The sequence below is a fragment of the Opisthocomus hoazin genome, chromosome 1, assembly GCF_030867145.1.
Source record: "Opisthocomus hoazin isolate bOpiHoa1 chromosome 1, bOpiHoa1.hap1, whole genome shotgun sequence".
NCBI lineage: Eukaryota > Metazoa > Chordata > Aves > Opisthocomiformes > Opisthocomidae > Opisthocomus > Opisthocomus hoazin.
The window spans coordinates 18,313,538-18,340,754 of NC_134414.1; the positions used below are offsets into that span (position 1 = coordinate 18,313,538).

The 27,217-nt window shown below is 42.9% G+C and overlaps 1 protein-coding gene across 1 annotated transcript in view; it reads right to left on the bottom strand.

Moving 5' to 3' along the window:
* TRPC6 (transient receptor potential cation channel subfamily C member 6) overlaps window positions 1–18,946 on the bottom strand; it is a 104,545-nt gene extending 85,599 nt beyond the window's left edge. The window contains exon 1 of the mRNA XM_075417866.1: window positions 18,804–18,946. Within this exon, the coding sequence (XP_075273981.1) occupies window positions 18,804–18,946 (143 nt within the window). The remainder of the gene's footprint in view (window positions 1–18,803) is intronic.
* Between the last annotated feature and the right edge of the window lie 8,271 nt (window positions 18,947–27,217).

Genomic DNA, 27,217 nt, shown 5'->3' on the forward strand with positions numbered 1-27,217 from the left:
ATCTTAAGATCTTATCAAATAGCATCAATTACTACGTATAGTCCCTAAATTCAGAGTTCTTCATGCTGAAATATTATTCAGCTCCTATTCCTTCTTAAAAATACAGTATCTTTCCAGATATCCTCCATAGTATATCTCACACACTGATCCCAACATACCACGGGCTCTGAACTAAAGAAAATTGCCAACAAAATAAAGATGGGAGAAAAATCTGGACTTTAGCATCATGGATCCTCCATGCTGAATACAAATGTCTCACGTGACTGAAGGAGAACGAGATTAATATGGTAAGTTATGAGTGGATGCAAGCCTGGATAAAAGGAACTGATATGAAATGAAAGATATATGAACAACTGATTAGGACTATGGCAACCGACAACCTCACGTCTACTTAGACAATGGGAAAAAGCACTAAAGGTCTTTTCAACGTCTGAAAAGGAAACAGCAATCGGAAAACCTGTTGGAATTAGATGAGTGACTAGGGTTTGGCGACAGAGAACTCCTTTCTGCAGAAGCAGCATGGACGCAGTCTGCTCAGCACCTGAGGAAGAGCGGACAGTAAGTTGCCTGCACTTCGCAAAATAGCAGAAAAGGATATAACTAAAGACAGCAATTAACCTGGAGATAATTGTGTTCCCCATAAAAAAAATGCAATAACATATCAAATCAAATTTCAAAAAGGTGGCACATGATTACTCTAGCAGTCACATTTGACTGATTAAAGACCTTAAGATGTTTATCCATTTGTTCATTCGTTATAGTCTGTAAGACAATGAAATGTGTCCATCAGCTAACGTGAAAGTTGGTCTAACCAAGTTTTTCTACAAAATGAAAATTTCCCAAAAAAGCTTCATTTGTAACTCAACCAATGATGAACTGCTGACACTAATTAGCAACTCTATTTTTTAACAAGTTTAGAGAAAATAATAAATCTTACCTAATTTCTCCTTCTTAGATAAAATAAAGATTTCCACAATAATTCTACTTCCAGCATGGGAGACTCTTTTTTTTCTTCTTTGCTTGTGGGAAAATAATGAAATGTGCCTATCTATACTCTTCTTGCACCTATGTTAGGAAGCAGTTATTTTCATTAGGTAAATGTGATGTATTGCTAATTAAATGGAAGTAGCAAGGCAATATGATAAAATTTACCTAAAAAGTGCTTAAAAACCAAAGTAGTAGTCAACAAAAAGAACAGCTGAGTGGTGTTACCTAGAAGAAAACTAAAACCAGATAAAAAGCATGAAACTGAATTCCACGAGAACAAGGAGGGAGCAGTTATTTCTGTAGATGTTACCCACTATCTGCTGCAAAGCAGGTTGAAGAACTATGCATTCTGCACAAAAAAAAAAAAAGAGAATTCCACTAAAAATCAGTGTAACAAAACTTCAGGATAAAGAAAAGTGCACTGCAGAAGTGCATAGGATTTCATTTCAATATGTGCTTACATAAAAGGGAAAACAATGTAGAAAAAGTAATTACTTCTAATAACTGTAATTACTGTTATTAAAAAGTAATTCCTTCCCAAGAATAAAGAAACAATGACAAAGTTTATTGCTCCCTGCTATGCACAAGTACTTTCTATCTTGACCTCAGGAATGCTTTTATTGCAAACAGAATTGGTGGCAAGTCACACACCGAAGTCCAGCAGGGAAAGATCCTTTGCTTTTCTCAGACTTGAGATGTAATAATGATTCCAATACATGACACAATGTAAAAGAAAGACCTCATTTGATTGATCAAAGACATAAAATGAGACCTTTAACAGTTACTGTTACTTCGTGATTGCATAATATTTTCCTGTGACACTTGTAAAATTTAACGAACCTTCAGGCCCACCCCCCCACACCACTCAAAATAGTCAAAAGCCCTGGCATCCACCGATCACCGTGTCGCCTTCGATCCCACAGAACAGAAGCAGTCCCTGAGCTACTGTATCTGACAATATTATTAGTTGCTGTAGCTGACCAGTTAGGTGATAATAATAGAACAACACAGGGAGGCTTTTACAACCACTTGACAAAGACCTGTTAGACCTAAATGGGAATCAAGAGGTTCACTTTCATAGTGGAAAAACAAAGTTTCAAAACACACTGAGAAAACCTTGAGACCTCTATCTTCAAGCAGAAATCTGAGGAACAGACAGAAGAACAGTTTTGACTTGCTGACTTTTTTCTGGGAGGTAGCAACTGTAGACCGAGATTTCTGTTCTGCCCAAGTCAACACACGTCTTACAACTCAGACTTTGACACCCCACCTGACTTCTAAATATTTTGCTATGGTGAAAAAAAGAAAAAAGTAATCTTCCTAAGTGGTATTTATTCAAACTGACACCTAAACAGCGATTTTGGAGCACTTGACATTGTGGTACAACAGTAAGTATCGAACAAAAACTTACTTCTACTTCTTATCAAATTATATTGTTTCTCTAACATACTCTAGAGAAGAACTATTGTATAATTAAAACTTTTACTTATAGAAACATCACCCTTTATTACTTAACACTAACATCCAGAGAATTTGGTGAATCAAAGCAGAATAATAATTTAAGGCATTTCAGTGTGAAATTGCATGTATGCTAGCAAAGACCCATACAAAATCAGTTCTTTGGGATGGAAGGAAACTTTTCTACCGAAGAAATAAACTAAACCAGGAGAAATGCAAATCAAAGCGGCCTTTTCATTTATGCAGGGGTGAATACGGGTTCTGAAAGCAAAAACTTTCAACAGGAATTTTTCTTGCTTGTTTAACTGTCTAACTTCACTTATCAGTTTTAACTGAATACATTGAGACGAAGGGGATAATGAGAGGTTGTGTTACTTGGAGAGAAACCATAATATTTTGGAGGAGAAGAAAGCTTTTGTATGGTTGCTTTGTAATTCATCTGAAATACACCACTTCGCATCAGCTCCACAGAACAATTAACTACATTTGCCTAATGAAGGGAGACAGAATTGTAGTTTTGGTCACAATTGCCTCTCCTGGGCTGGTCTCCCAAGCAAACGCCATCGGCTGAACTCAGACACGCAGCTACACTCTGAATGCTGCTGCCTGCCAAGGGAGTCACGCCACGCACGCATTACGGGAAGGAGAGTCCAGCAGAGAGCTGAAACTGTTCTCTATACAGGCAGCCGGCGGGGAAAACCAAGAGCAGTTAATATTGAATTGACTCATGTATGATTTAGGACAGCTTCAACAAGCCTAAGTTAAACATTTTTATTTGAGACACATCAAAACACTTTGGATCAGAAAGTAAATGATGAATGTTTCTGAGAACAGTGTTGTCAAGACTTATTTGGCAAAAAAAAATTAAATCGTAACTTTTTAAAAATGTGAAAACAGATACAAAAACAATAGTGTTTCACATGAACAGAAATTCCAAACTTACTCAGCTTTCACTTCTACATAAGACTTGGGAAAATGGGACACAGTGTTCATCTATATTCTCTGTTGGAAAAATGAAATTGTTCTGTTTTGCCAAGTCTACAAGGTGACACCTCAGAACAAGGCAGGGGGGAACCACGCACTTGCAAAGCTTTACTTACAATTTTTATATAATTCACAGGTTTTTTTCTCCGCCATGGTCCTCTTATAAGTGTTACGCTATGTCCTCTCTGGCATAGCAGTAAGTGTAGAAGAGTGAGGAATGGAGAGTCATGCTCTCATGCAGGAATAATCTGTGGGACATAAAGCTAGCCTAGTCTCTAGATGCTGCATATGAAAAGTGTCATGAAAACAGTTTCAGAGTCCCTCTCCCCGACTCTGCAACATCCAGTTTCAGGGCATGAGAACCTACAGCAGCTTCAGCTGGCTTTCCTGTTTTCTGGAATTGACCTTGAATTTTTAGGAATATGTTGACTGATGATTTCAGACAGATGGCAAAAAAGTCATTCTTAATATTACATCCTTAACTTTCTACATTCCTTTGAAACGTTCCTTCCAGTTACATCGTTTTTAGCACCTTGCCTTTTTTTTGTAAGGAATTTAGCAGTCATAATTTGGTATTTACTACCTCTTACCTTCTCAGAACTGCTATATTCAGGTATACATAGCAGCAACAGAAACTTTCTTGTTCTATTTGACCTTGTGTCTCGGTCTTCAGCTCAGGGGTTACTAAGCACAGCAAGAGGTAAGGTGACCCTACTCTTCACTCAAGACTACAAAGAGATTCCCAGGTCATGCCAAACAGGATCATGCAAACTTATTCAGAACATCAATGGGATCTCTAATTTTCAGTTTCCCATAGGACAGTAAATGGTGAAATAACAGCTTGCTACATTGATGCTAACAGTTCAGAAGTTTAAAACCTCACACCTCAGAACTGAAGGTCTCAAATCATTCTTAAGGGCAAAGTCTGGTCGGTTATACTGCTGAATTATATCATCCCATTTTTGCAAATACTGCAGTGAGTATCACTGAACACGTTCTACTAACGACCTGTTGCCTATGTTCAGGACAAACACTAGAAGTACAGCAAAGTGTGAACGTGCCCAAGGAGCATCACAGAAAAATATGCTTGCCCAGTACAAACAGGTGGGATATTACGCTGGGAAAGTTGCAACAATCTTGACCGTTTGCTACCATCACGCAGTAGGGCAGCACAAAGTCAGCAGACACAGAGGCAGGATCCCAACTCAGCCATGCCCAGGCCGCTTACAAGTCAAGCAGCAGCAGCAGCCTGCTGCCGAGTCCAGCTGTGAGCTACCAAAGAAGGATGCACTTGAATTTTCAGGCAGCATTCAGTGCTCCAAATCTTGTCCCCTATTTCTTAAAATTAAAAGCAGCCATCCGTACTGTGCCCCTGTCAAGAGGCTGTCTGGCTGGTAATTCATATTTGGAACAACATTCCTCCTCTCCCAATAAAATGTTGATATATTTACCCCTCTCCCAATATATTATTGATATATTTTTAAAACTATTCCGGATAAAGCAATAAATATTCAGAAATTATCTCTCACTCAGAAGAGACATTTTGCTGCTGTGTCTCTCACGCAATTCTGATTCTCCAAAACTATCCTCATGTCTCCAATCACACCTTGATCTTTGGTGTCTTTCAGCCTTGAGGAGAAAATGGCATGCTACCCTATGATTAGTAGTGGGCAGGATCCTTCCTTAAACTCCACAGACAGTTGCTAGCCACTTGAAACAAAAACCTGTATACATGTAAATCATTTGTGAATGGAAGAAAATAATTTTGGATGAACATTCAGGTCAACAAGATATTGAAAATGAAGACCTTCGTTCATTCTTGAAGACAAAATGCTCCTGTTTTCTATGTAAACTTTATGCAAATATTATGCAGTTAATGTTTTACAATTTTAAAGAAGTGCAGAGCAAAATCTTGTTTACAACTGAGGTACATTCTCAACTTCAGTCTGTACTAGCCTGCATGCTATTTTGAGATGAAGTTACATCACCACTAACAATATTACTTTATCCATGCCGACCAACTCGAAAATCAGGAAAGATGAACTGAAATTCCGCAAAATTTTTTCTGATGTTTATGGAATCTATCATTAAGATTTATTTAAAAAATAACCAGATTTAATACTTTTGCAAATTTTAAGTGAAGCTTTCAAAGAATATGAAAGATTACGCTCTAATTGTTTGGCTTAAATTTTAATCTAAGACTTGAAACAAAACTCCTTTTGTCAAAAGATAATGCTGTTAGGGTCTATATATCCTGTTCTTCCTCCTGCCTCCATTTGCTAATGCAGTGCAGATGATTAACATGCAAACTATCCCTCTTAATTGTCTTGAAATTTTCTGTCAAAAAAAAGAAGTCAATCTGAATTTTGTAGAGTTCTGTAGCCAAAGGTCAGAAAATCCATCCACATATATACATGTCAGAATTTAGCCTTAGTCAAAGAATTACTGCTTTTCACTGTGTATCACATATTTCTCATTTCTACAGTCTGTTCCTGAAACACATCATCTTTTCTTCCATATTTAAATTATTAATTATTGGTATACACTACAACACAAACAGTGAAACACGGGACAAAATACACATTTGGAGATGTTGAAGACTTAGGATAATGTTGTCTGCAGGCATATGAACACAAACCCCACTGAAGCTAGTGGCAGCGCATCTGCATGTTGTGGAATGTAGATTTGCTATTCATCAACAATCCTTCCACGATATTTTCATCACCAGCATGATTCACCCAGTTCTGAAACAGGTCTGATGAACTGGCCCCTGAAGGGGCCCCTCTCTTTCACACACTACGAAAGGAGCCCAGACCACAAGGTCAGGCTGGATGCTTTGTTTCGGACAAACCCCTCAGCCTCTCCTACATTTGTTGTCACCCCTGTCACCTCAGCAGCAGCCTTCAGCTAAGGGCAAAGCCTGAAGACCAGCACAGAGATGAAAGCAGGCACCAGAAGGACTTGGACCTCCCAATCTCAAATCCCACATCTAACTCAAAATGGAAAGATGTTCAGGTTCCTGACATTTTCACTAAAGGATATAGGATTTGAAAACAAATCATGGATGGATGTGGAGCTTCTGTTAATCCTACCATGCTTAATCCCAAATATACAATGCCAAGGACATGATCTAGAAGTTCAGGACTCATGAAATTTGATTCCAAGAGAGGTAAAACTCGGGAACACGAAGCAATCGGAGGTTGCTCGGACATTATTAACACAGGGAGTGCTCCCAAGTTCCTTCACCTTCCTACAGGCCTGCATGCCGCCTTTGGGGTCATACCTGGACACGCACCACCCCTCACACCCCTACTCGAGTTTCAATGAAAAGCAAATCCAGACAGGGACTGGACCATATCCCCCGCCATAAGTCCCCCCATTTCCCCCCCTCCTCTCCATGGACCTCCACGCCTTTTCTGGTCCTCCAGAGATACCAAGTTTTGCCAGCTGGGAGTAAATCCATCTGGTCACAGCCAGGAAAGGTACATGGACACCCAGCAGTGCGGCCACCGCTGTGCCAGCACCTTCCTCACTGAGCCACAGAGACTTGTCATAAATCCTACACGAACTGATGCTGGTTAATCCACAAAGGATATTCCTTCCCTTTAAGGTGTTATCCATGCTCTCACTGATAACTAGGGAAATTCCTGCCGGTTTTCAGATTTGATGTAAACATCAGTAACATAGAAACCTCAGTTCATTAAAGATCCTCAGACAACTCCGTAAGACTAGAGGCATTAGCCTTGCTGTCTCTGTAAATCCCTGCTTAGATTCTTTTTAAGTTTCCCTTCCTGATATATACTAAATGCTGTTGCTGATTTTAGGCTGCAAGTGGCTGTCAGGTAAGAAATCCCAGTCTATAATTTATATATCAACTTGTTAGGTAAGATCATCATTATTTTACCATACAAAGCAGTGCTGAAATTTCACTATCACATTAGTTGCTGTTTACCTACCAATGTGCTTATATCAGATGTTGCTAAATGATTAAATAGCTTTCTGACTTAACTCTCTAAAATTATTTTCTGACGAAAAGTGGAAAACATTTAACTTCTATCGCTTCATACCATAGGCAGTGGTTCACTCTGGAGACGTGTTGCAGATCCTGCTATTGCTGACTTTTTTGTTAGCAGTGCTCTACAAAATGTTTTAGATAGAATAGACCGTATCTTCAGAAACTTATGTTCCTCTCCCACTCTAATATCTGCTTGTTGTATTTATTGCTTAGATGTCAGTTCAAGACGTGGCCATTCTTCCTCCCCACCACTTGCAGTGCTGCTGTACCATCAGCAAGGGGCTGTTACAGACCCGCGCCCTCGCCGGCCTCAGCACAGCAACACGGGCTGCAGCCCAAATGTTCCAGTGATGTTGTGTAGCTTTAGTTTTTAAGATCCTGAAGTGAGAACGCTAATGTGAGGCCATACATAATATCTAATATCCTTGGAAAAATCCATCCCATCCCCACTATCTGAAAGTTAAGTTATATTAAATAACTTCTGTTAGCACTATCATGCTTCAATCCAATTTTTGTTAACAGTCATTATATTTTTCAGTTCAGATTTCTATGCTTAGAGAGAGAGATGAAAGTAAAACAGTACATTGTCAGGGGAGAAGTATGATTCTAACACTCTCTTGAGAAAGCTATGAAAGCAGCAGTCTTCAAAAACTGTCTTGAGAAATCAGTACAAAACTTGTTCTTAAAGAGATAGGAAAGGAAGACCTACAGAGAGGAAGAGTCATTGATGCCATCCAGCAGCCTGCTCTTTGCATTTCATTTGTCATATAATTTAGTGAGAGCAGGACTTCAGTATCTCTATGGAAATTTCAGAAGTTCTACTGCAAATATCCTCAAGTATCCCACCGCACTGGAGTTAATTCAACTTCACCTCTCCAGCACAGTGGAGCATGGCGATCCTATACCGAGCCTGAACCCTCCGAGCAACCATCCTAGTTCATGTGCTCCTCACTAGGACAGAGGAAAGCAAAAGCCAGGCAGTGGACGTGGTGCAGGCAGATCCATGAGCTAAGACAAGCTCAAGAGTTCTCAGAGCACATGATTTCCCTTTCAGTAAGCACCACTAATACTATGTACATTTATATCAACTTCTGAAAAGACTCCTCTCCCACGTATGCTCGAAATAGAACTTCCATAACCCTTAAATTACCATTTCAAAATCTTTCTCCACTTAACATATTTGGGTCATAGTAGGTTTATTGGAGTTAACTATAAAGTAATAAATCTAGCAAAAAAAAAAAAAAAATATATCTTCAACTCATGTACAACCCAACAAACTTAACAAGTGCAGACAATAAACTAGAAATTTCTAGCACATGTGATATTTAATTTAAAAAATTTTTAAAAATGCTTGAAAATGGAAAGTAATTTTAAATTAGTTTAAGGAAACAATGCATAAAAACAAAGATTAGCAGAGTGGAACTAAACGAATACAGAAAATTAATTATTGCACTGCAAAACAGAAGGGAAAATCGATTTATAGTCTTTGATCATGAAAAACAGTTAGTTAGGAACAATTCTCAAAGATGCTCACTGTGTTTTCTGAAAGGATTACTCAAAAAAAATTTTTAAAAAATTCAGTACAATGGTTCTGATCCCACATAAATCACTAAACATGGTAGAAACTCACAGGATGTGACTGTAAATGTTGGCACATACTGCAAATGCTTAGAGGAAAAAAAAAAAAAGACAATCCACTGTTCTAACTAATACCTGGATCTTCCACGGCACTAAGCTGTGTGGGGGTCCTGCGAGCAGCTATCTCGAGCTCACCTGTTCCATGTGGGACAGATGTAGGAGCCCACTGCTAAGGGATCAGACGTATCAGACACCACCCCCATCATGATCCCCTACTCACGAGCAAGCTTCTGCTACGTGTGACTTGGCATGTGCTTGGGCACACGGGAAAGGGAGGGCACTTCCCAATACCATGATTAGCAGAGAAACAGTAATCATGACGTGCGTGGCACGAGTCTCAACGGCACAGCGCTTCCAAGGTGTGTGATGTCAGTTCCCAAAGCATCCTCCCACAAGCTGCACCTCAGTTAGAAGTGTTTCCTGGATTCACGCTGGTGGTACCGCTGCTACGTTCTTCTGCGATGTGCCAGGTGCTGTAGAGGCGTTTAATCGACGCAATCCACGATTTAAAACGCTGCTGTTGTAAGAACTGCTCTCTCTGCTGCCAAGTGCTCAGCAGCTGGAAGTCTCACAGCTGGACTGGGTGCAACGCCGCTGTTTGCAATCCACATCAAGAGCCTTACAAAAAGCACCAAGTATTGGATTATTACCACTTGGCAGGCCTAAGACATGTACACAGAGTAGGACTAAGAAAGTTTACCAGTCTGACCTGGCTAACTGTTCTAAAAATGGGGGGAAAATCATGTCTAGAACAGCTGAGACATGTAGACCACAGGCAAAATCTTACAGAAGAGAAAGACAACATAAATCACTCCTCCAAGATGAGGGAATCTTCCCCTTTGAAAGGCTTCTAAACAGTCATCATTCCTAAATTCAGCCAATGTGCACGACTGGAGAAACTCAGAGCGGGCCAGGAGGAAAATGAGCGCAACCAAATGTCCATCTGAACAAACACCAGTGCTGACAGAAGAGATGGAAGGCAACAGACCAGCACTGCAGTCCACCCTGTCCGTCTGCTGGGCATGCACCTATCTGCTAGTTAAGTTGATCAGAATGCATAAAAATAACATTTCAGGAGTAACCAGGACGCCTGTGGCTGCCGAGTCTTTTCAACACCTCCTGGGTCTCCGGCTGCTTACTGTCCGGCTCTGAGTTAGGCACTGCCTGCTTGCAAGTGGTGGGCCCCTATGCGTCGTGGGGGAATTGAGGTCCTCTCTTCTCAAAGTAACAATTCAACTAGCTCCACAGCAGTTCCCCCTTGTTAGCAGCAATTAACCAGCACCTGATTAGAAATATATGAGGTCTCCGGTGCAGCTCAGGGATTACAACCAGCCCTGTGCACAACTACCGGCATTCCACGACCAAACCAAGCGCAGTCTGTTGGAGCAGCTCTTCATGCTCACAGTCAGGAGGGGTGGCAGTGGCTGCCGCTGGCTGGTCACTTACCACTGCAGTCAGTTTGTAGTATGAACCTGCTTAACACCCAGCTATCCAGCAAAACTCGCACTTACCTTCACAGACCAGGACTTAACTCCAAAGAATATGAGGTGCCATTTGTAAGAGATGCACTGTTTCATTCAAGATCTGGTAAGAAAGCAGCAAAGTTTCACCGGAATTCTCCAGTCTGAATATTCTGTAAAATTACTAGCACTGCATCTTACAGACCTTGTGATCTATACCCTGTTTTCTGGGGTATTTGTAAATCCTGTTTGCATAAACCGTGATCTTTTGGTTCATGATCCTCCTTTCTACCAGCACAGTATGGCCTCACAGATACTAAATAATTTTAAAAAACTCTCAGTTCTTGAATCTCTCCACTAAGGTAAATACTGACATCAAAACCAGTATATTATCAATTTCTAAGGGCAAAAAAGAACTCCAGCCATGTTCTTCTGAGCTGGCAGTGGGCAAGGTTGATTTTGGTTTTAATTAATGATGTATAAGGGAGAACATTAACAGTGATATGACTAAGGGCACTACTGAAGGAATGTTTGAGCGAAGAGGCGGGTGTCACATCTGCTTCTTGGTGATTCACGATTACTATTATTACTACTATTTGTAATTTTTATTTCATCACTACTATTCCACATTAAAAGAAAATGGCCCATCCACAACAATGCTTTCACCCAGCAAATCCACATCCACAACACTGCCATTTTGTTCAAATAAGTAACTTTTTTTAAACAAAAGGAAATTACACTCAACTCTTGCAGAAAACAAGCTATCCACACTTCCCACAAAGCTTTGAGAACACACCTAAAGTGATAGTTCTTGATATGCAGTTCCTTTTCTACTCCACTTACTTGGGGTCCTTGTACCCAATCTTACATTTCATTCCTAGTGCCAAAGCTTGTTTGTTTGGGTTTTTTCATATTGACAAATGTTTATTTAGATATATTAGGTTGGGGAGGACAACTGAGCTGTGCTGTCAGTTGTATTAATGGTATGAAAAAGTGTAGTTGTATAGAAATGGATACAGAAAATAAACCCAGACTTTAATTAGTCATTTTCACATTATATTCCATAACTTCTATTTCACTAAAAACAGTATACTTGATTACGCATCTAAGTTGACACTGCTAAACAAATAATAACCATTTTAATGCATGATAAAAAATGTTAATCCATTCCGGAGAAAACTGCATGTAATTTAATTATTACTAAGCTTCTTATCCACATTTAATTATCAAAACTTACATTTAAATACTGCTTATCAACACAATTCCCTTAAGCATCCTATTGAGTAGGCTCTGTGTGCGAGTGTCTACACTCACGAGTACGTGCGCACACATGTACGTAAGACTCATTTTACGCACTTTAAGATTGAAGCCCTTCGCTAAGTCATGCCTTGCACTGCATCACAGTTTGAGGTACGAAACCAAGGTATAAAGAATTTGATGAATATAGTTTAACTGCCAAAATTTTCTTTTGTTCACGTTCGCAGAGCTGGAAAGTCTAAACACAGCATGATGAGGTAGACCCACCATGCCAAGTCACCTTTATTTGGGGATACTGATAATTGGCAGGAATTCTTCAAGTAGCCAGTTATTATAACCTTCAGCTTCTGCAGTGACAAATGCTGCTGGGAGGGTGTTTGACAAAGAACACACTTGTTATTAACATTTACAGTGAAAAGTATGCCACACATATCCCACACATTTCTTAATCGCTACTCCACCTTCTTCATGCAAATTTAACAAATGACTTATATTTACACAGAAAGCTTACAGTTTTATAAAACTAGGTCCCATAGGGAGGCGACTTTCACTCGTTTGGTAACTACATAAGAGCGATCCACAAATATAGCCTTTTCTTAAGTATGGGTACAAATAAATCTACAGAGATATTGCAATGGGTACAGCAAATTCGATGATGAAGTATTAGCGTAGGAAACTGTTCAGGTAATGTAGCTGACCAAAGGAAGTTCACTGTTAAATTGGTGAGCACATGCAGTGAACACAACAGTGCCTAATAACTAAACCCAACAAATCCCACAGGTCTTCACTGAAAACAGACATACGTGGTTCAATTCACCTTTCAGAGGCAATTTTCAGGCTGTGTACCAGTTGCTGCATGACCACACTGTTTTTTCAAACAGCTTCAAAGCATAAAGTGATCTGGTAGAAAACTCCATCAATAGAATACTGAGCCTGGTCCAGGGATGTGCTGGAACAGAGCATGTTGAAGACCACCAAACCGGCACCTACCCCTGGCCAGTACCTTGTGCTTCATGGACTGAGCTGCACGCTGAGCAGCACTCACCAGCAACAGACCTCAGCTCTCCCAGGTGAAATAAATATTGTCAGCCTGCTTTGCTGCTATTCTGAAAGAAACCTTTATTGAATGTCTTACAAAAAAACCCCACGGCTATGTTTTCTTTTTCCCTCATTTCTGACGAGGCAGGAAACATCGGACCACATGACTGATTGGTTTTGACTGATTAACCTGTCAGGCTGAACTATCAAAATAAATATATTTCCTTTAGATTTAAAACAAAATATTAGTTAGTTAGTCTTCATTCAGATTAAAAAAAAAATGTATTTAGGGAAAAAAAAGCAGAACTCAAAATTAAGCATATCTTTAGTTCTAAGTGAAGCATTCTCTTCTAGATACTTGCAGGAAATGCAGAGGCAACTAAAAGCTGGATTTTCTGGGCTTGGTAATAATGGTGACGTTCTCTTACCCAAGACTTCAGGGATTAAACTTCTTCACCCAGAATATGAGAGATCCAGACAGGATTTTTTTTTCCTGTGCCCAGTAGGAAGTGGATCCACTAGTCCTAATTCACAGGAACGTGTTCCACCCACTAGGCTGTAAAAGGAAATGAGTCCCCTCCACACTAACTTTTCTACCCTTCTGCTATCAACACAACTATTGCACCGTATTTTCAGAGAACACAGCATTTCAGCAAAGAGACCAGCAATCTGAAACACAGCTGCCACATTGCACAGTACTCCCTGAAGAGATTATGTCTAATGAAGAGTCTGGAAGACAATTTTACAGGTCATTTCAAGCAAGATAGTTGAGGCTGGAGATAAAAACGATGTTATGCCAATAATAGAAGCCATTATATTGCAAGTTATTAAAGTTATTAAACATATTCCTTAACAAAGAAAAGGTTTTAATGTATGTATTGGGTTTGACAGTGCCAAGAAACACTTGATCTGAAAACCACAAAAGCTGAGGAATAATCAGCTGCCTCAACGCAGTTATGCACATAAGAACCCTGTTTTCACCTGATATTACTTTACAACCTGTATTTTAATGTCTAATTATCCTTCCTCACATGTGTAAGAAAACATATTTATTTTTCATTATGTAAAATATTTCACAGAATGAATAAGCAATATAACCAGACGTCCAACTGATGAATTAGTGTATTCTCACTAGCTTGGTATGCTGACAATCTGTTCTTCAGTAACATTTTTTCAGCAGGGAAGTTTACACACAAGTACTATCACTTTCAAATCCCACTGCACATCAGCACTCAGATTCGGGGTTAGACTACTTTAAAACTCACTTTCCATCCTGTTTTAAACTACAAAACTGGGCTCTTCGCCAATTAAATACTTGCACAGGAGGGGAAAAAAAAGTATCCACGTTTTTGTATTTCAGAAGGCAACCTTCTGACATGTATGTCACAATGTATTTTTTGATACATTAGGGGTGAGACTTGATGACTAGATGGAAGAGGACTACTAGAAAGAGTTTACTTGCATATCATTTCTAACATACAACAAGCAAATTCTTAAAAAGTAGCCTCATCTTTTGGAAACCATTTAATTACAAATTCTGCAGATAGCCTGAAATGTGCTTTTCACAGAATCACAGAATCACAGAATGGTAGGGGTTGGAAGGGACCTCTGTGGGTCATCTAGTCAAACCCTCCTGCCAAAGCAGGGTCACCTACAGCAGGCTGCACAGGACCTTGTCCAGGCAGGTCTTGAATATCTCCAGAGAAGGAGACTCCACAACCTCCCTGGGCAGCCTGTTCCAGTCCTCCGTCACCCTCAGAGGGAAGAAGTTCTTCCTCACGTTCAGACGGAACTTCCTGTGCTTCAGTTTGTGCCCATTGCCCCTTGTCCTGTTGCTGGGCACCACTGAAAAGAGCTTGGCCCCATCCTCCTGACACCCATCCTTCAGATATTTATAAGTATATATTAGGTCCCCTCACAGCCTTCTCTTCTTCAGGCTGAACAAGCCCAGCTCACTCAGCCTCTCCTCGTAGGACAGATGCTCCAGTTCCCTCACCATCCTCGTAGCCCTCCGCTGGACTCTCTCCAGTAGCTCTTCATCTTTCTTGAACTGGGGAGCCCAGAACTGGACACAGTACTCCAGATGAGGCCTCACCAGGGCAGTGTAGAGGGGAAGCAGAACCTCCCTTGTCCAGCTGGCCACACTCCTCTTAATGCACCCCAGGATCCCATTGGCCTTCTTGGCAACCAGGGCACACTGCTGGCTCATGGTTAACCTGTTGTCCACCAGGACACCCAGGTCCCTCTCCACAGAGCTGCTCTCCAGCAGGTCCACCCCAAGCCTGTACTGATGCATGGGGTTGTTCCTGCCCAGGTGCAGGACCCTGCACTTGCCTTTGTTGAACCTCATCAGGTTCCTCTCTGCCCAACTTTTTTTCCTACCAAAGGTTGTGAATTCAAAAGAAAAGCAAGATTTTTCAACACGAAATCCCATTAGATTTTCTTTTTGCACCGTACCACAAATAAAGGTAAGAGTCTTCTATCCACTTACTGCCCAAAGACAGCGTGACCCTGTTTGCATGGCTGCTGAGCCCAGGGTACCTCGCTGAAGTCGTTTACAACAAAGATAGCAGCTACCTCAGACACAGAAAAGCTTTTCTTCAGAGAGAGTGGTACTGAATTCAGACATGATGCATATCGCTAAGCATGAGTAGGAGAGCCTCAAACATACAAGTGAGTCTGTCAGGTCTCTTTGCTATTCAGAGAGTCAGATAACATTGACAGGTCAGTATTTCAAATAATTTTCCAATTTACACGTAATTTAATATTTAAGCACCCTATACTGTCTCAGTCCAAATGCAACAGAACAACCCAATCAGCGCTGCTGAACTCACTGATACAACATCAAGCCAGCTGGGTTGATCACTGACAATTATTCTGATTTTTAATGTGACCACGCTATTCTGCAATTAATAAATCATCTGGGGAAAAAAAAAAAAAAGGAAGCTCAGTGTCCTTTATTAAAGAGACAATTATTTGCTGTTATAAAGGGACTGTATATCAAGGCTCAGCAGTAATGCCACTGAACTAAAGCAGCAGTTTGACAGATTAGGGCTTTAGCTACAAATACAAGAAACAGTTCTCTTGAAATGGTTATTTTAGAATCCAGCCACTACACCACTTAAAGGCAGTTGCAAAACAACACATGAAAAACATGTTCTAGAAACATGACACACAATAAGATCAGTATTAGCACTAAATCACTACTTGAAGAAAACCTAGGTATCAGACTACATTTCAAGCGACAGTCACATGCCATATTACACCAGTAAGCATGTTACCCCCCCAGTAGTGTTCAAAAGGAGGTATACTTCAGCTTTTTTTGGACACCAGCTGTATTCTGCATCACCGTTCTGCATCAATCACCATCACACAAGATGTTCCTGGGGCATTTCTGCATGTGCAAATGATGCCTATCATTTTCCAGTTAGTTTGAAAAAAATACCCTTAGGAATTGGATATACCAAGACATACTCTAAGCAAAATGTAAGTATCTTTAGTTAAAACATATTAATACACCGACTGATGTAATCTGGAGGGTTATTTTCTTGTGTTTGCATTTAAGCACAGACGTACTATTTGACCTCTAGGGACACGTAGCTCTACCTCAATGGACAGACCCACAGACCCCATGGTCTACTCTCAATCCAATGGGCACCAAAATTCATACAAGGACGCTCAACAGAAACATAGGGCACCTGACGGCATGACCAGCTCCCTGAGCTGCCACATTTCTGGAGAAGTAGCTGAAGAATAAACACTGACAAAGCATGTATGGACAGATAGATAAGGCACGCACACTGAGTCCAAGCAGGTTCACAGCACATGAAATACTGATTTTACATCATTCATCTGTCAGGGTAACACATGCCCTTCATCAGCAGTGTCCTCGGGATCTCCAGAGACCTTATGACTCTACAGATACAAGGTAAGATTTATATAATATTCTCCACCATAACAACATCAGGAAATACTGGTCATATGAGGATTTTCAAATAAAGTAGAGAAAAGTATTCTTACTGCATGTAGATGACAAAGATTAGAAACAGTATATCCTAATAATAATAATCCTAAACATGGGCCATCTGATTATGTCCTTGGTCATTTGAAGGCCACTACTAAAACTAATGACTTCTGGCTGAAGAAACAGATCTGCAAAATGTACCTAAAATGTAGGTGGAATTTATGCAGGAAAATTCAAAACCTGCGCTTAGTAATCACTGTACCCAGGAGGAGCCTATACTCACTACATTCACCCCTGCCAGCCAAGGAAAACCCTTGCAGCAGTTGCATGTAGGCATTGTCTACGGGTGCCTGCGAAGTGGCTCCTTTCCACATTCAGAGAAGCCCCAAATGACAGCTTCCCCACGACTAACGTGCATCTAAAACACCAGCACTGCCCACTAAAGCACCCTTTTTAGTAGCGATTATATACACTGGAGAAGGGGAGCATTCCTCAAACTTATACCTGCCACACATATCAGGTAGCTTCTGTCTATTCTCTCAGAGACTGACAGAAACACCTTCCGTCACGGAAGGACTCCAGGGTCCTGGCCCTACCTGTACCACAGAATCAGTCACCTAAGGCCTTGACATGACACAACTGGAGATAAATTCGTTTATTTAGAGCTACCCTAGTTCTATCAAGCAACTTGGTTAGGACGTAGGCTTTCTTTGTGGCCACTGCGAGATGATGAGAGGCGATCTCCACACTTGTGTGCTGGACCAAGAGCTGCTAGCACAGGCTTATACTGCTGAAGTGAAAACATCAGCACCCCACAGACCTTGTAGATTTTAAGAGATGCTCTGAATCACTTATGCAAGATACACTCTCTCACAGCTGCACAACCATTCTGAATGAGTATACAGCAAAGGGGCTTCCGAAACGCAGTATTAGTTCACAGCTGAAGTCCACTAAGTCAGAACCAACCTCTGAACTAACCTTCACGAGATTCTTCTTCAGAAAGCACTCAGACAGATGCATTCATGCATTTTGAGATGGGCTTTAAGTCCAGCGTGCAATAACATATGGTCTTATAGCTACTAGCTACATGAGCATACTGAATTAGTACTCTACAAAGACATTTGGGAATAGCAAGACAGCAGCAAATTCTGAAAACTCTGGCTGTTCTTAACTGAGTTTATAAATAATCAAACGTTGTGAGGGCTGCCAGTTCCCTTACTATTAATCCTTTCCTGTGCCCAGGTAGTCGGCAAGCGGCTGGTAAGTCTCATAGATAAACCCACAAAAACTACGAAAGGTTGGTAACTGGAATTTACCGGTTAAGCAATAAAACACAGTTTGTGCAAAAGAAAGTACACATCCTCTGCGAACCACCTGCGCTTTCCGGACCCACCTCACACAGCTGAACACCCATTTTCCTCCCCTGTGGGACGGCTTCTCCGCGGCAGCGTGACCCAGCGGTGGCCGCAGAAGCCCCGCGGACAGCACGGGACCGAGGTGCCGCCAGCACTCAGCGTCAGCCGACCTGGATTTCAGACACCGCAGCTCCTGGAACCTTTCTCTCCTAAGTTTCATTCAGCTTTTATCGCACATGTTCTCACACCCTAGTATAGATGGTAAGTCCCCGGCAAAACTTCGAGAACAGAGTCGCACGAGGCTACGTGATTTTGACAAAACGCAGAGAATGAGCGGACTGGGGTTTTACGACCCCCGCTGCGGGAGCAGCCGGCGGCAGGAGCTGTCACAAACCTCCGATCCCGCACCAAACCCGCCAGGCACCGCCGGCTCCGGCCGCCCCTCGCTCCGCTCCCCGCAGCGCGCCGAGCCCACCGCCGGCCAGGCTACCGCGCCCCGGCGGGGAGGCCGCTGCCCCGCTGCCCGCTCCCCGCCGCGGCAGCCGGGTGAGACGCGCGGGTGCCCCCGGTGAGGAGCCGCCCCGCCGCCGCCCGCCCGCGCCCGCGGGGGAAGCGGGGACCCCCCGGGCCCGGCCGGCGGGACTCACACGGGGTAGAAGGCGTAGGGCGGCAGGGCGCTCTCCTCGCACGGCTCCGCGTCGAGCAGCAGGTAGTCCTGGCTGTCGTTCCGCCGGGCGCCGGCCGCCGGGGAGCTGCTCTTCCGCGGGGCGTAGGGCTGCGCCTGGCTCATGGTGTCCCGCGGCCGAGGCGCCCGGGCGCGCAGCGGCTCCCTCGGGGCGCGGCGGAGGCAGCGCGCACCCGGCCGGAGCGCGGCCCTGCGGCTCCGTCTCCTCACGGCGCCGCGTCCCCCGGCGTAGGATGGGGGGGGGGGCCGGCTCCCTCCGCGCCCCGCTGAAGGGTTCCCCCGCCGACCGGTGCCGCCGCTCGGAACGGCGACAGCGAAGTTTGTGGCGCGTCAGCCGGCGCGGCCGTCCCCGGCCGGCGGGAAGGGGCGGGCGGTGGGAGGGCGGCGGGCTCCGCTCGCCTCCCCCGGGGGGCTGCGGTGCCTCCCCCCCCGCTCTGCGCCTCCCACCTGGTGCCGCCGGCTCCGAGCTGACCCTGCCCCGCCCCGGCTCCCGCCGCCGGGCCCGCGGCGCCTCGCCACAGCGGAGCTGGCGGTCGGCGGCCGCCCCGGTGGCCCTGCCCTCCGCTCCCGCCGCGGTGGCCGTCTCACCTGCGGCGGCACGGAGCGGCCTGCCCATCAGCGCTGTGCCCCGGGGCTCCCCGGCCTTCCGCCGCGCCGAGTGGGCCAGGGCCCGCCGCCGCCTGAGGGAGCGCCCGCGGCGCCCTGCGCCGGGGGCCCGGCGGGGCCCGAGCGGGCGGGGAGCGGGAGCGGCTCCTCTTGCTCCGTTCTGGCTTGGAAACGCGGCGTGTGCCGTGCCCGTGACCCCGCACAAACCCTGCCCTCCTGTTTCGCAGCACAGCCTGGTTTTATCACCTCGAATCGTTTCGGAGAAAAGCAGGGGCAAAACGTCACCTTGCCTAGCAAAACCCCAGTAGTTCTGCGGGAAGAACACTTCAGCAAAACTCCGTCCGCTTGTGTTTCTCAGCTCTGCTTCACTGGTAGCACTTTGATGATCTTCTGTTATCTATCTATATCTATCTTATCTATCTATCATCTGTCTTATCTATATCTATCTTAGAGGTCTTTTCCAGCCTACAATTCCATGATTCTCACTTTACTTATGTAGATTGTAATTGCTAAAATAGACTAAAACAATTACAAACTTTCATAGGGAAAAAGAAATGTAAAGCACTGAAGAAATAACATATGACCTGCAGGCATCTTTCGCATTAAACGTAATAAACTTACCACTTTGTAAGGGAATATTTGTAACTAATGCTGTGAACATACACTTAAGAATGAGCACATCCAAGTAAAAGATCTCCCTCATCGCCGGCCATGTTCACGTAGTGAGACCATTGCCAGGGTTTGCGCTTGGCCAGCGCGCAGCCCGTTCCCCTTGCCCTGGCTCGGTGGTACGCTGAGAAAGCCACTGGGCAAACCCCAGCATGACCAGTTGCCGAGCAGGCAGGCTGGCATTGCCCCTGCTCTCGGTGGCTGTAGCGACTGCCTGAGCCCCTGAGACTCGCTTCGCTTGCCGGACTGCGAGAGGAGGAGGTGTGCGAGGAGACCCGCAGCTTGCTGGAGCCGTGACGGTGCTCATGCGGTCTTTCGACGAGTTGCAGAAACACCTGCAGTCAGAGGTAATTCTGCAGGTGCTCAAAGTTTCTGAACTTTCTTTTGCCCTCACAGTTATGGCTCTTAAAATTAGACTCTAACAGGTTTTAGAAATCTTCCTTTCTTTGCAAAACCTTTTTTTTTTTTCTGTTTAAGAGTATTTTATGTTAAATAGGAGGTTTAGTAGCAGTTACCGTGTATATTTTATAGTTCTCATGCTAATTCTTCCTTCATTTTACTATAAAAACAGGTATTACGAAGTTATGTGCAGGCTTTGCATTTGAGAAATACGCTGTTGAAATTACCTCACATTTTTATTGTAAGAAAATTGTTTGCCAGTAACAGAGTATTCTGTGATGAAGGGAATTTTAATGTGTTCCACTGCTCTTGTCCACAAGCATTCCATTTCACTTGTCCTACACTGTTACAAAGATACAGTGCTTCTCCACTTAGACTCGTGTGTATATTCCCAAAATATTTGCAGATATTTTCTGTTTCTCCATTTTATTTCAACTACTCTATTTGATACTAGACTGGTCTCTTGAAATCCTCTCTTCTAAGTCCATTTATTTTTTTCCTCTGTTCTTTCTTTCTCACCCCCTGGTGTATTTACTTCTTTTTTGAAACTTGTACCATCCTGCGTCGCTGGGGAGTTATCAGATCCTTTGATTTCAGAGCCTGCTCAGCCACTTTCTCTGTTTTCTGCTGCTTCTTCCTCCAGTCTTCTGCTTACTGTTTGAATACGGCTAGGACTTTTTCTCACCTTCCCCATGATACTTGTGCATCTCTCTCAGATTCCAGGTGATGTTCCTCATTTTCTCAGGTGCTTCCCTTCATAGATTCCAAGCCTTCCTTCGTCTTGGTTCTTATTTCAGCCTCGTAAGCTCTGGTATTGCCCCAGGCACTCTTACTCTCCCACCTCTCCCAAACCTTACACAAATTAAGAAGCCACACTCATGAGTTGCAGTGAGGATTCTCATGGTTTCTTTCAGATTGTGTCACAACAGTGGCACTAATGAAAATTGAAAGAAAACAATATGGTGTTCTTATCTGTGCGTGCTGTAGAACCGATATACCACGAGAATATCAACCATCTTCGACAGGGAAGCTTACCTCAGAATTTTTAGTCACTGCTTACTGAAAGGTAGCCGCAAACAGCTGCTTCTGGGTATTTGATAGCTGAGAAACGGGGTAGCATTGTGAACTCTTCCACTTCTTGGTCATCTCGGTACAAGCTTTTTTATTATTTTAGATTAACAGCATGTGATGGTCATGGTCATTACTTCTGTGGTACAGGTTGGTTGGTTTTGTCCTTCATGTTTCATATCACTGCTGTCAAAATGAACTGTAAGAAGGAATCTTTACAGAGAGGCAAGTGAATAGACACTGGATGATACATTTTCTCTAGAACAGAGAAAGTACCTTGGGAACAGTGAAAAAAACTTGTGCTTACATTGTCTTTTTGTATTCAGTTCTGTGACAGATAAAATATCTGTGCTTTTCCATCCCTGCTTGCTTGTGAAGTACAAATTACCTCTAGGAAACCACCTCAGCATGGTGCAGTTTTGTTTCACTTCATCAAGGACTGGTAGGACTTGGTAAGTTTAACAGCTCTGTGTGATTTTTCAAAAACATTCAGCAGGTGAAGTCATAGGAAGACAAAATGTTCATCAACCTTGAAAGAGAAAAAGACGCTGAGCTGAATTTCTGAATCTTTGCAACTGGATTTATTAAAAAAAAAAAAAAAGTCTCTTTCAATGTGCTATAGCAACTCTCTAGTCTCCATCGACTGGTTACAGAGTGAAAATGTGCAGCACTGTGGCGGTGGGCCAAACTTCTACCAAGTTTTAGATGAGCACACGTCGTCTTTTGGTCTCTTCTCCCAAGTAACTAGCGATAGGACGAGAGGCAATGGCCTCAAGTTGCATCAGGGGAGGTTTAGATTAGATATTAGGAAAAACTTCTTTACTGAAAGAGTGGTCAGACATTGGAACAGACTGCACAGGGAGGTGGTTGAGTCACCATCCTTGGAGGTGTTCAAAAAATGTGTGGATGTGGCACTTCACGATATGGTTTAGCAGGCATGGTGGTGTTGGGTTGATGGTTGGACTTGATGATCTTAGAGGTCTTTTCCAACCTATGATTCTATGATTCTGAAGTCAGTGGGTGTCCCAGGCGTCACAAGATGATGGAAAACCTGGCTAAAGGTGGTGTGTCCTCTTGCACTTAAGGTCGTTTGGATGCGTTTCTGTCAGAACGGTTTAGGATATAGGAGGAGTGAACTTGCAGCTTTTTCCTTCTTTGAGCAGTAGTCTGGGTATGAGAATCTGTCCTGTAACTCTGAAAGCTAGTGAGCTTACAGAGAATTGCTTTGGATGGCAAGATGCTGGGATGAAGAAGCAAGGAGTGGTCCTTCCTTCCGTGAGAGACGAGAAGAGATTCCTGTCGGAGAGTATGACTTTTAACTGTTCATTACACTTCTTGCAGGTCTGTCCAACACCAAAATGAAATTTATATACTATTCTGGTTTTGGTAATGACTTTTTGTTTCTGCTGCAAAGATAAGCAACATATGCTGTTCCTTAATGCATTACCTATTATTGGTATTTATACGGTGTTTCATTAGACATTTAAATGGCAAATCGAATTACAATGAAATTTGTGTATGTGTCCTAAGCAAAGTTAACAGATCTTCACTGCTGTCTTTCCCATCCAGATACGAATTTTAAATCAGAGTGAATACTGAACTCAAGAAAAGAGCTGTTTTTTTCTGAGTCTGTATTGAATTTGCGTGGCAAGGTTTTGGTAGCAGGGGAGCTACAGGGGTGGCTTCTGTGAGAAGCTCTTAGAAGCTTCCCCCATGTCTGACAGAGCCAACGCCAGCTGGCTCCAAGATGGACCTGCCGCTAGCCAAGGCCGAGCCCATCAGTGACGGTGGTAGTGCCTATGGGATAACAGAGTTAAGAAGGGGAAAAAAAAACTGCAGCACAGAGATGAGTGAGAATATGTGAGAGAAACAACTCTTCAGACACCAAGGTCACTGAAGAAGCAGGAGGAGGAGGTGCTCCAGGCACCGAAGCAGAGGTTCCCCTGCAGCCCGTGTTGAAGACTGTGGTGAGGCAGGCTGTCCCCCTGCAGCCCATGGAGGTCCATGGTGGAGCAGATATCCACATGCAGCCCAGGGAGGACCCCACACCCCAGCACATGGATGTGCCCGAAGGAGGCTGTGACCCTGTGGAGAGCCCGCACTGGAGCAGGGTCCTGGCAGGACCTGTGGCCCAGTGGAAAGAGGAGCCCACACTGGAACAGATTTGCTGGCAGGACTGGAGCAATCTGTTCCTGAAGGACTGCACTCCATGGAAGGGGCCAATGCTGGAGCAGTGCATGAAGAACTGCAGCCTATGGGAAGGACTCATGCTGGAGCGGTTCATGGAGTACTGTCCCCCGTGAGAGGGACCTCACACTGGAGCAGGGCCAGAGTGTGAGAAGTCCTCCCCGTGAGGAGCGGCCTAGACAACGTGTGATGAACTGACCACAACCCCCATTCCCCATCCCCCTGCGCCGCTGCAGAGGGAAGATGTTTTAAGATTTAGGTTTTGTTTCTCATTATCCTACTCTGGTATGGTTGGCAAGAAGTTAAATTAATTTTCCCCAAGTCGAGCCTGGTTTGCCTGTGGCAGTAATTGGTGAGTGATCTCTCCCACTCCTTATCTCAACCCACGGGCCTTTCATTATATTTTCTCTCCCCTGTCTATAAATCTATAACCCTTACTAATACAAAAACTGAAAAATTTACCTGCTTAATGTTTCCCTTACATGCACCTTTTTTGTTACATAATCTGAAAATACATCTGTCTTCTCAGGTAAAAAGAACTGATGTATTTAGTGTGAAAGCGAAGTGTTAGTTTAGAGCTGGCTTAATTGGTTTTATTACAGACAGCAAGTTACATGCTATTCTGTCATCATTCACTCAATCAAGTGTGGTGACAGAGATATTTCACTCAGAAAGATGAAAAACAGAAACTGAAAGCTCCTGTTCTCCATACAGGGCAAAGGATGAGAGACAGAGTGAACTCACCCAGCGAGTGACAGGCACATTGCTTAATGCACTACTAGAAGTCACTTGGGTACCATGGCAATGAAAGCTGCAAAAGAAGCCATGCAGAACAGCACAGCGCCATGATTCAGCCTCACTGAATAACTTACATAAAGGTTATCTCTATACAGCAGAATATAGGTGCAATTGTATTGCTCACTTGCAGACTAATCTAAACCTGATTAGGAACCAAAGGAAGAGGCAACATAGACCTGTACTTGTAGCCAGGAAACTGTCAAGGATTCATAGAATCATGTTTAGTTGCTCATGTTTAAACAAAGTCTTGTTACGTGAGCTGGTTAGGTTGCACTAACAAAGGTACCCCAGGACACGCCACAGCCACAGTTTCCTGGCTCTCTGTTCTGCGCTGGGAATACTGTCAAAGATACGCTTGAAAAAATTAACCAGGAAAGGTGCAAATCAGTGTAATTGTGGCATGGCTGAGCAGTGTCACTGCTGTGGGAGTGAGCATCACTTGGAAGGAAAAGAAGTATGCTACACAGCCAAGGAACGCTGGTTTCTTGGAGGTGTGAAAGATGTGTAACCTGCCTGTTGGAATTCCTTCCTACTGCATATTACAGGACTCAAGACTTGCTTTTACAAAGCCAGCAATCGAACCATTGCTACTCAGCAGTTTTGTTAGTTGTCTCTGTAAGAAAAATGGAACAACCATTGTCAGCCACTAAATCTAATCACAGCTAATTTCTGCCTTTGCCTAAATGTGAATGAGGGCAGAATCATGTTGTGCCACCAAGAAACCTTCCCTATTTCTGGGATTCTTCCCTTGTATAGTCTCTTCTGGCCGTGATCTAGCCTATTGCTTCACATTTGGCTCTCATACCTGTACTCCTTCCCACAGAATGCTGCCTGGATATACTTATGAGACCGAAGTGCAAATTTTAATCACTGTCAGAAATTACGGCCAGGCCTTTTTTCTGCAAAGGAGAGCTCAATGAGGAGGTGTGCTCAGATGGCTTGTAGATAGGAGCACCCAGACGAGAGCACTAGGATATCACAGAAATAATAGAAACATTTTCAAAACCTGTGCAAAATGTCTTGGCTAAGAAGACTCTGGGGTGTTCAGGGGCTGGAGATACTGAAGGACTTTTGCACTGAAAGAGAGAGGGGAGAGAAGTAGGGTCTGTGATGAGAAGGAAGGAATTTAAGGATGTGTTTCTACCTGGACATTTATATTCAGGACTCTAGTTTGTGGGAAAACAGAGATTCCTAGGAGCATCGTTATTGCTGGACTGCCAGGGATGTTCCTAGTGCCATCACTTTACACACACGACTTACAGTCCCACTCAGCCATTATCCTATTTTTTGCTGTCAGAAATGTACAATTCTTCTCTACACACTTTCACACAAGGTCTGTCATGCTACCTTTTCCTTGATTTACATGGTATAATTAATTACTGTCAATTATTTTCTAAAATCTGAAACGCACTAACACCCACTTGTACTGTATCTACACTGCGAAAGTCAATGCAGCTGAAATATTGTCATTAAATCCATTGCAGTTTCATTATACATAATTTTGTGGGTTTTGGATAAATACTGTATTTCCAATGCAGTAGTCTGAGGCATGCTGCTCAAAGATAAAGAACACTACTAGTCATCAAACCCCTATTTCCATTACAGATAATAAGATACTCCTTCTGTATTATAAGTGAGTAGGAGGATATGTGAAGTCAAAACTAGATAGAATTAAGTAGAAAATATCTTCCTAGTTTCCAAGGAAGTGGAAAAGTATTAACCTTCAAAAAAGAGTGTGTATGTAAAGGGCTGTTGGACCAGAGATCATGTATGTTGTGAAAACCAGGATAATTGGCAGTTATTTGTAGTTTTTTTCTACAGCTACAAGAAGTAAATAATTACCTAAGTTAGGGGATAATACATTAGGGGTTACAACATTGTTTCTTCTTTATGATTGCATGGTGGAACTTTCAAAAAAAGGAAAATAATAACAGCTAATAAGGGACAGTACTGTGTTTTCTTGAAAAATCTCTGTCACCTGTAGTCACTGATGACTGATTACAGACATAAATTTTCTCTCAAACAATTATTCAGACAACCTCTTACTAATCTAGAAATATGTGAATGCCAATTGACAGAAATCAATAGAATTACAGCATTATTAAATCAGTATAAGTGAGATCAAAATTAGATTTCTTCCCTTGTTTACCTTCTTTCAGTACATAAAGAAATATTTTCAGTAACACTTTTTTTTTTCATGACTAACATAAGAGCTGTTCATGTGTTTTCCACATTCACTCAAGATACTCTATGAACTTCTGTGCTCTGCCCAAGTGGTTCAAAGCAGCTCCACTTGTCACCTAATTTTGTCACAGGAGTAACGAATGTGATACATTTAAGCTTTTCATGTACACACGTTACAGAATCAGTATGGGGGACTCATCTTGGAAATTTGGTATTTAGACCTACCAATGCATAAAGGATGAACAATTGTCATCAATAGTGACACATAAATTGGAGCTTTAGCAAAAAGAGGTTCTTAAAAATTCAACCAACTATTGCTGGCATTTAATGTTTACTGGCAAACAAGTGTGTTTGTACAAACTAGTTGTTTATCTTGACCTAATCACACACAGCCATGAGAATGATGTGAGTGATTCATAACAGTTGCAACATTTTCTGTTTCCTTTTCTTTATAATTTAAGTGAT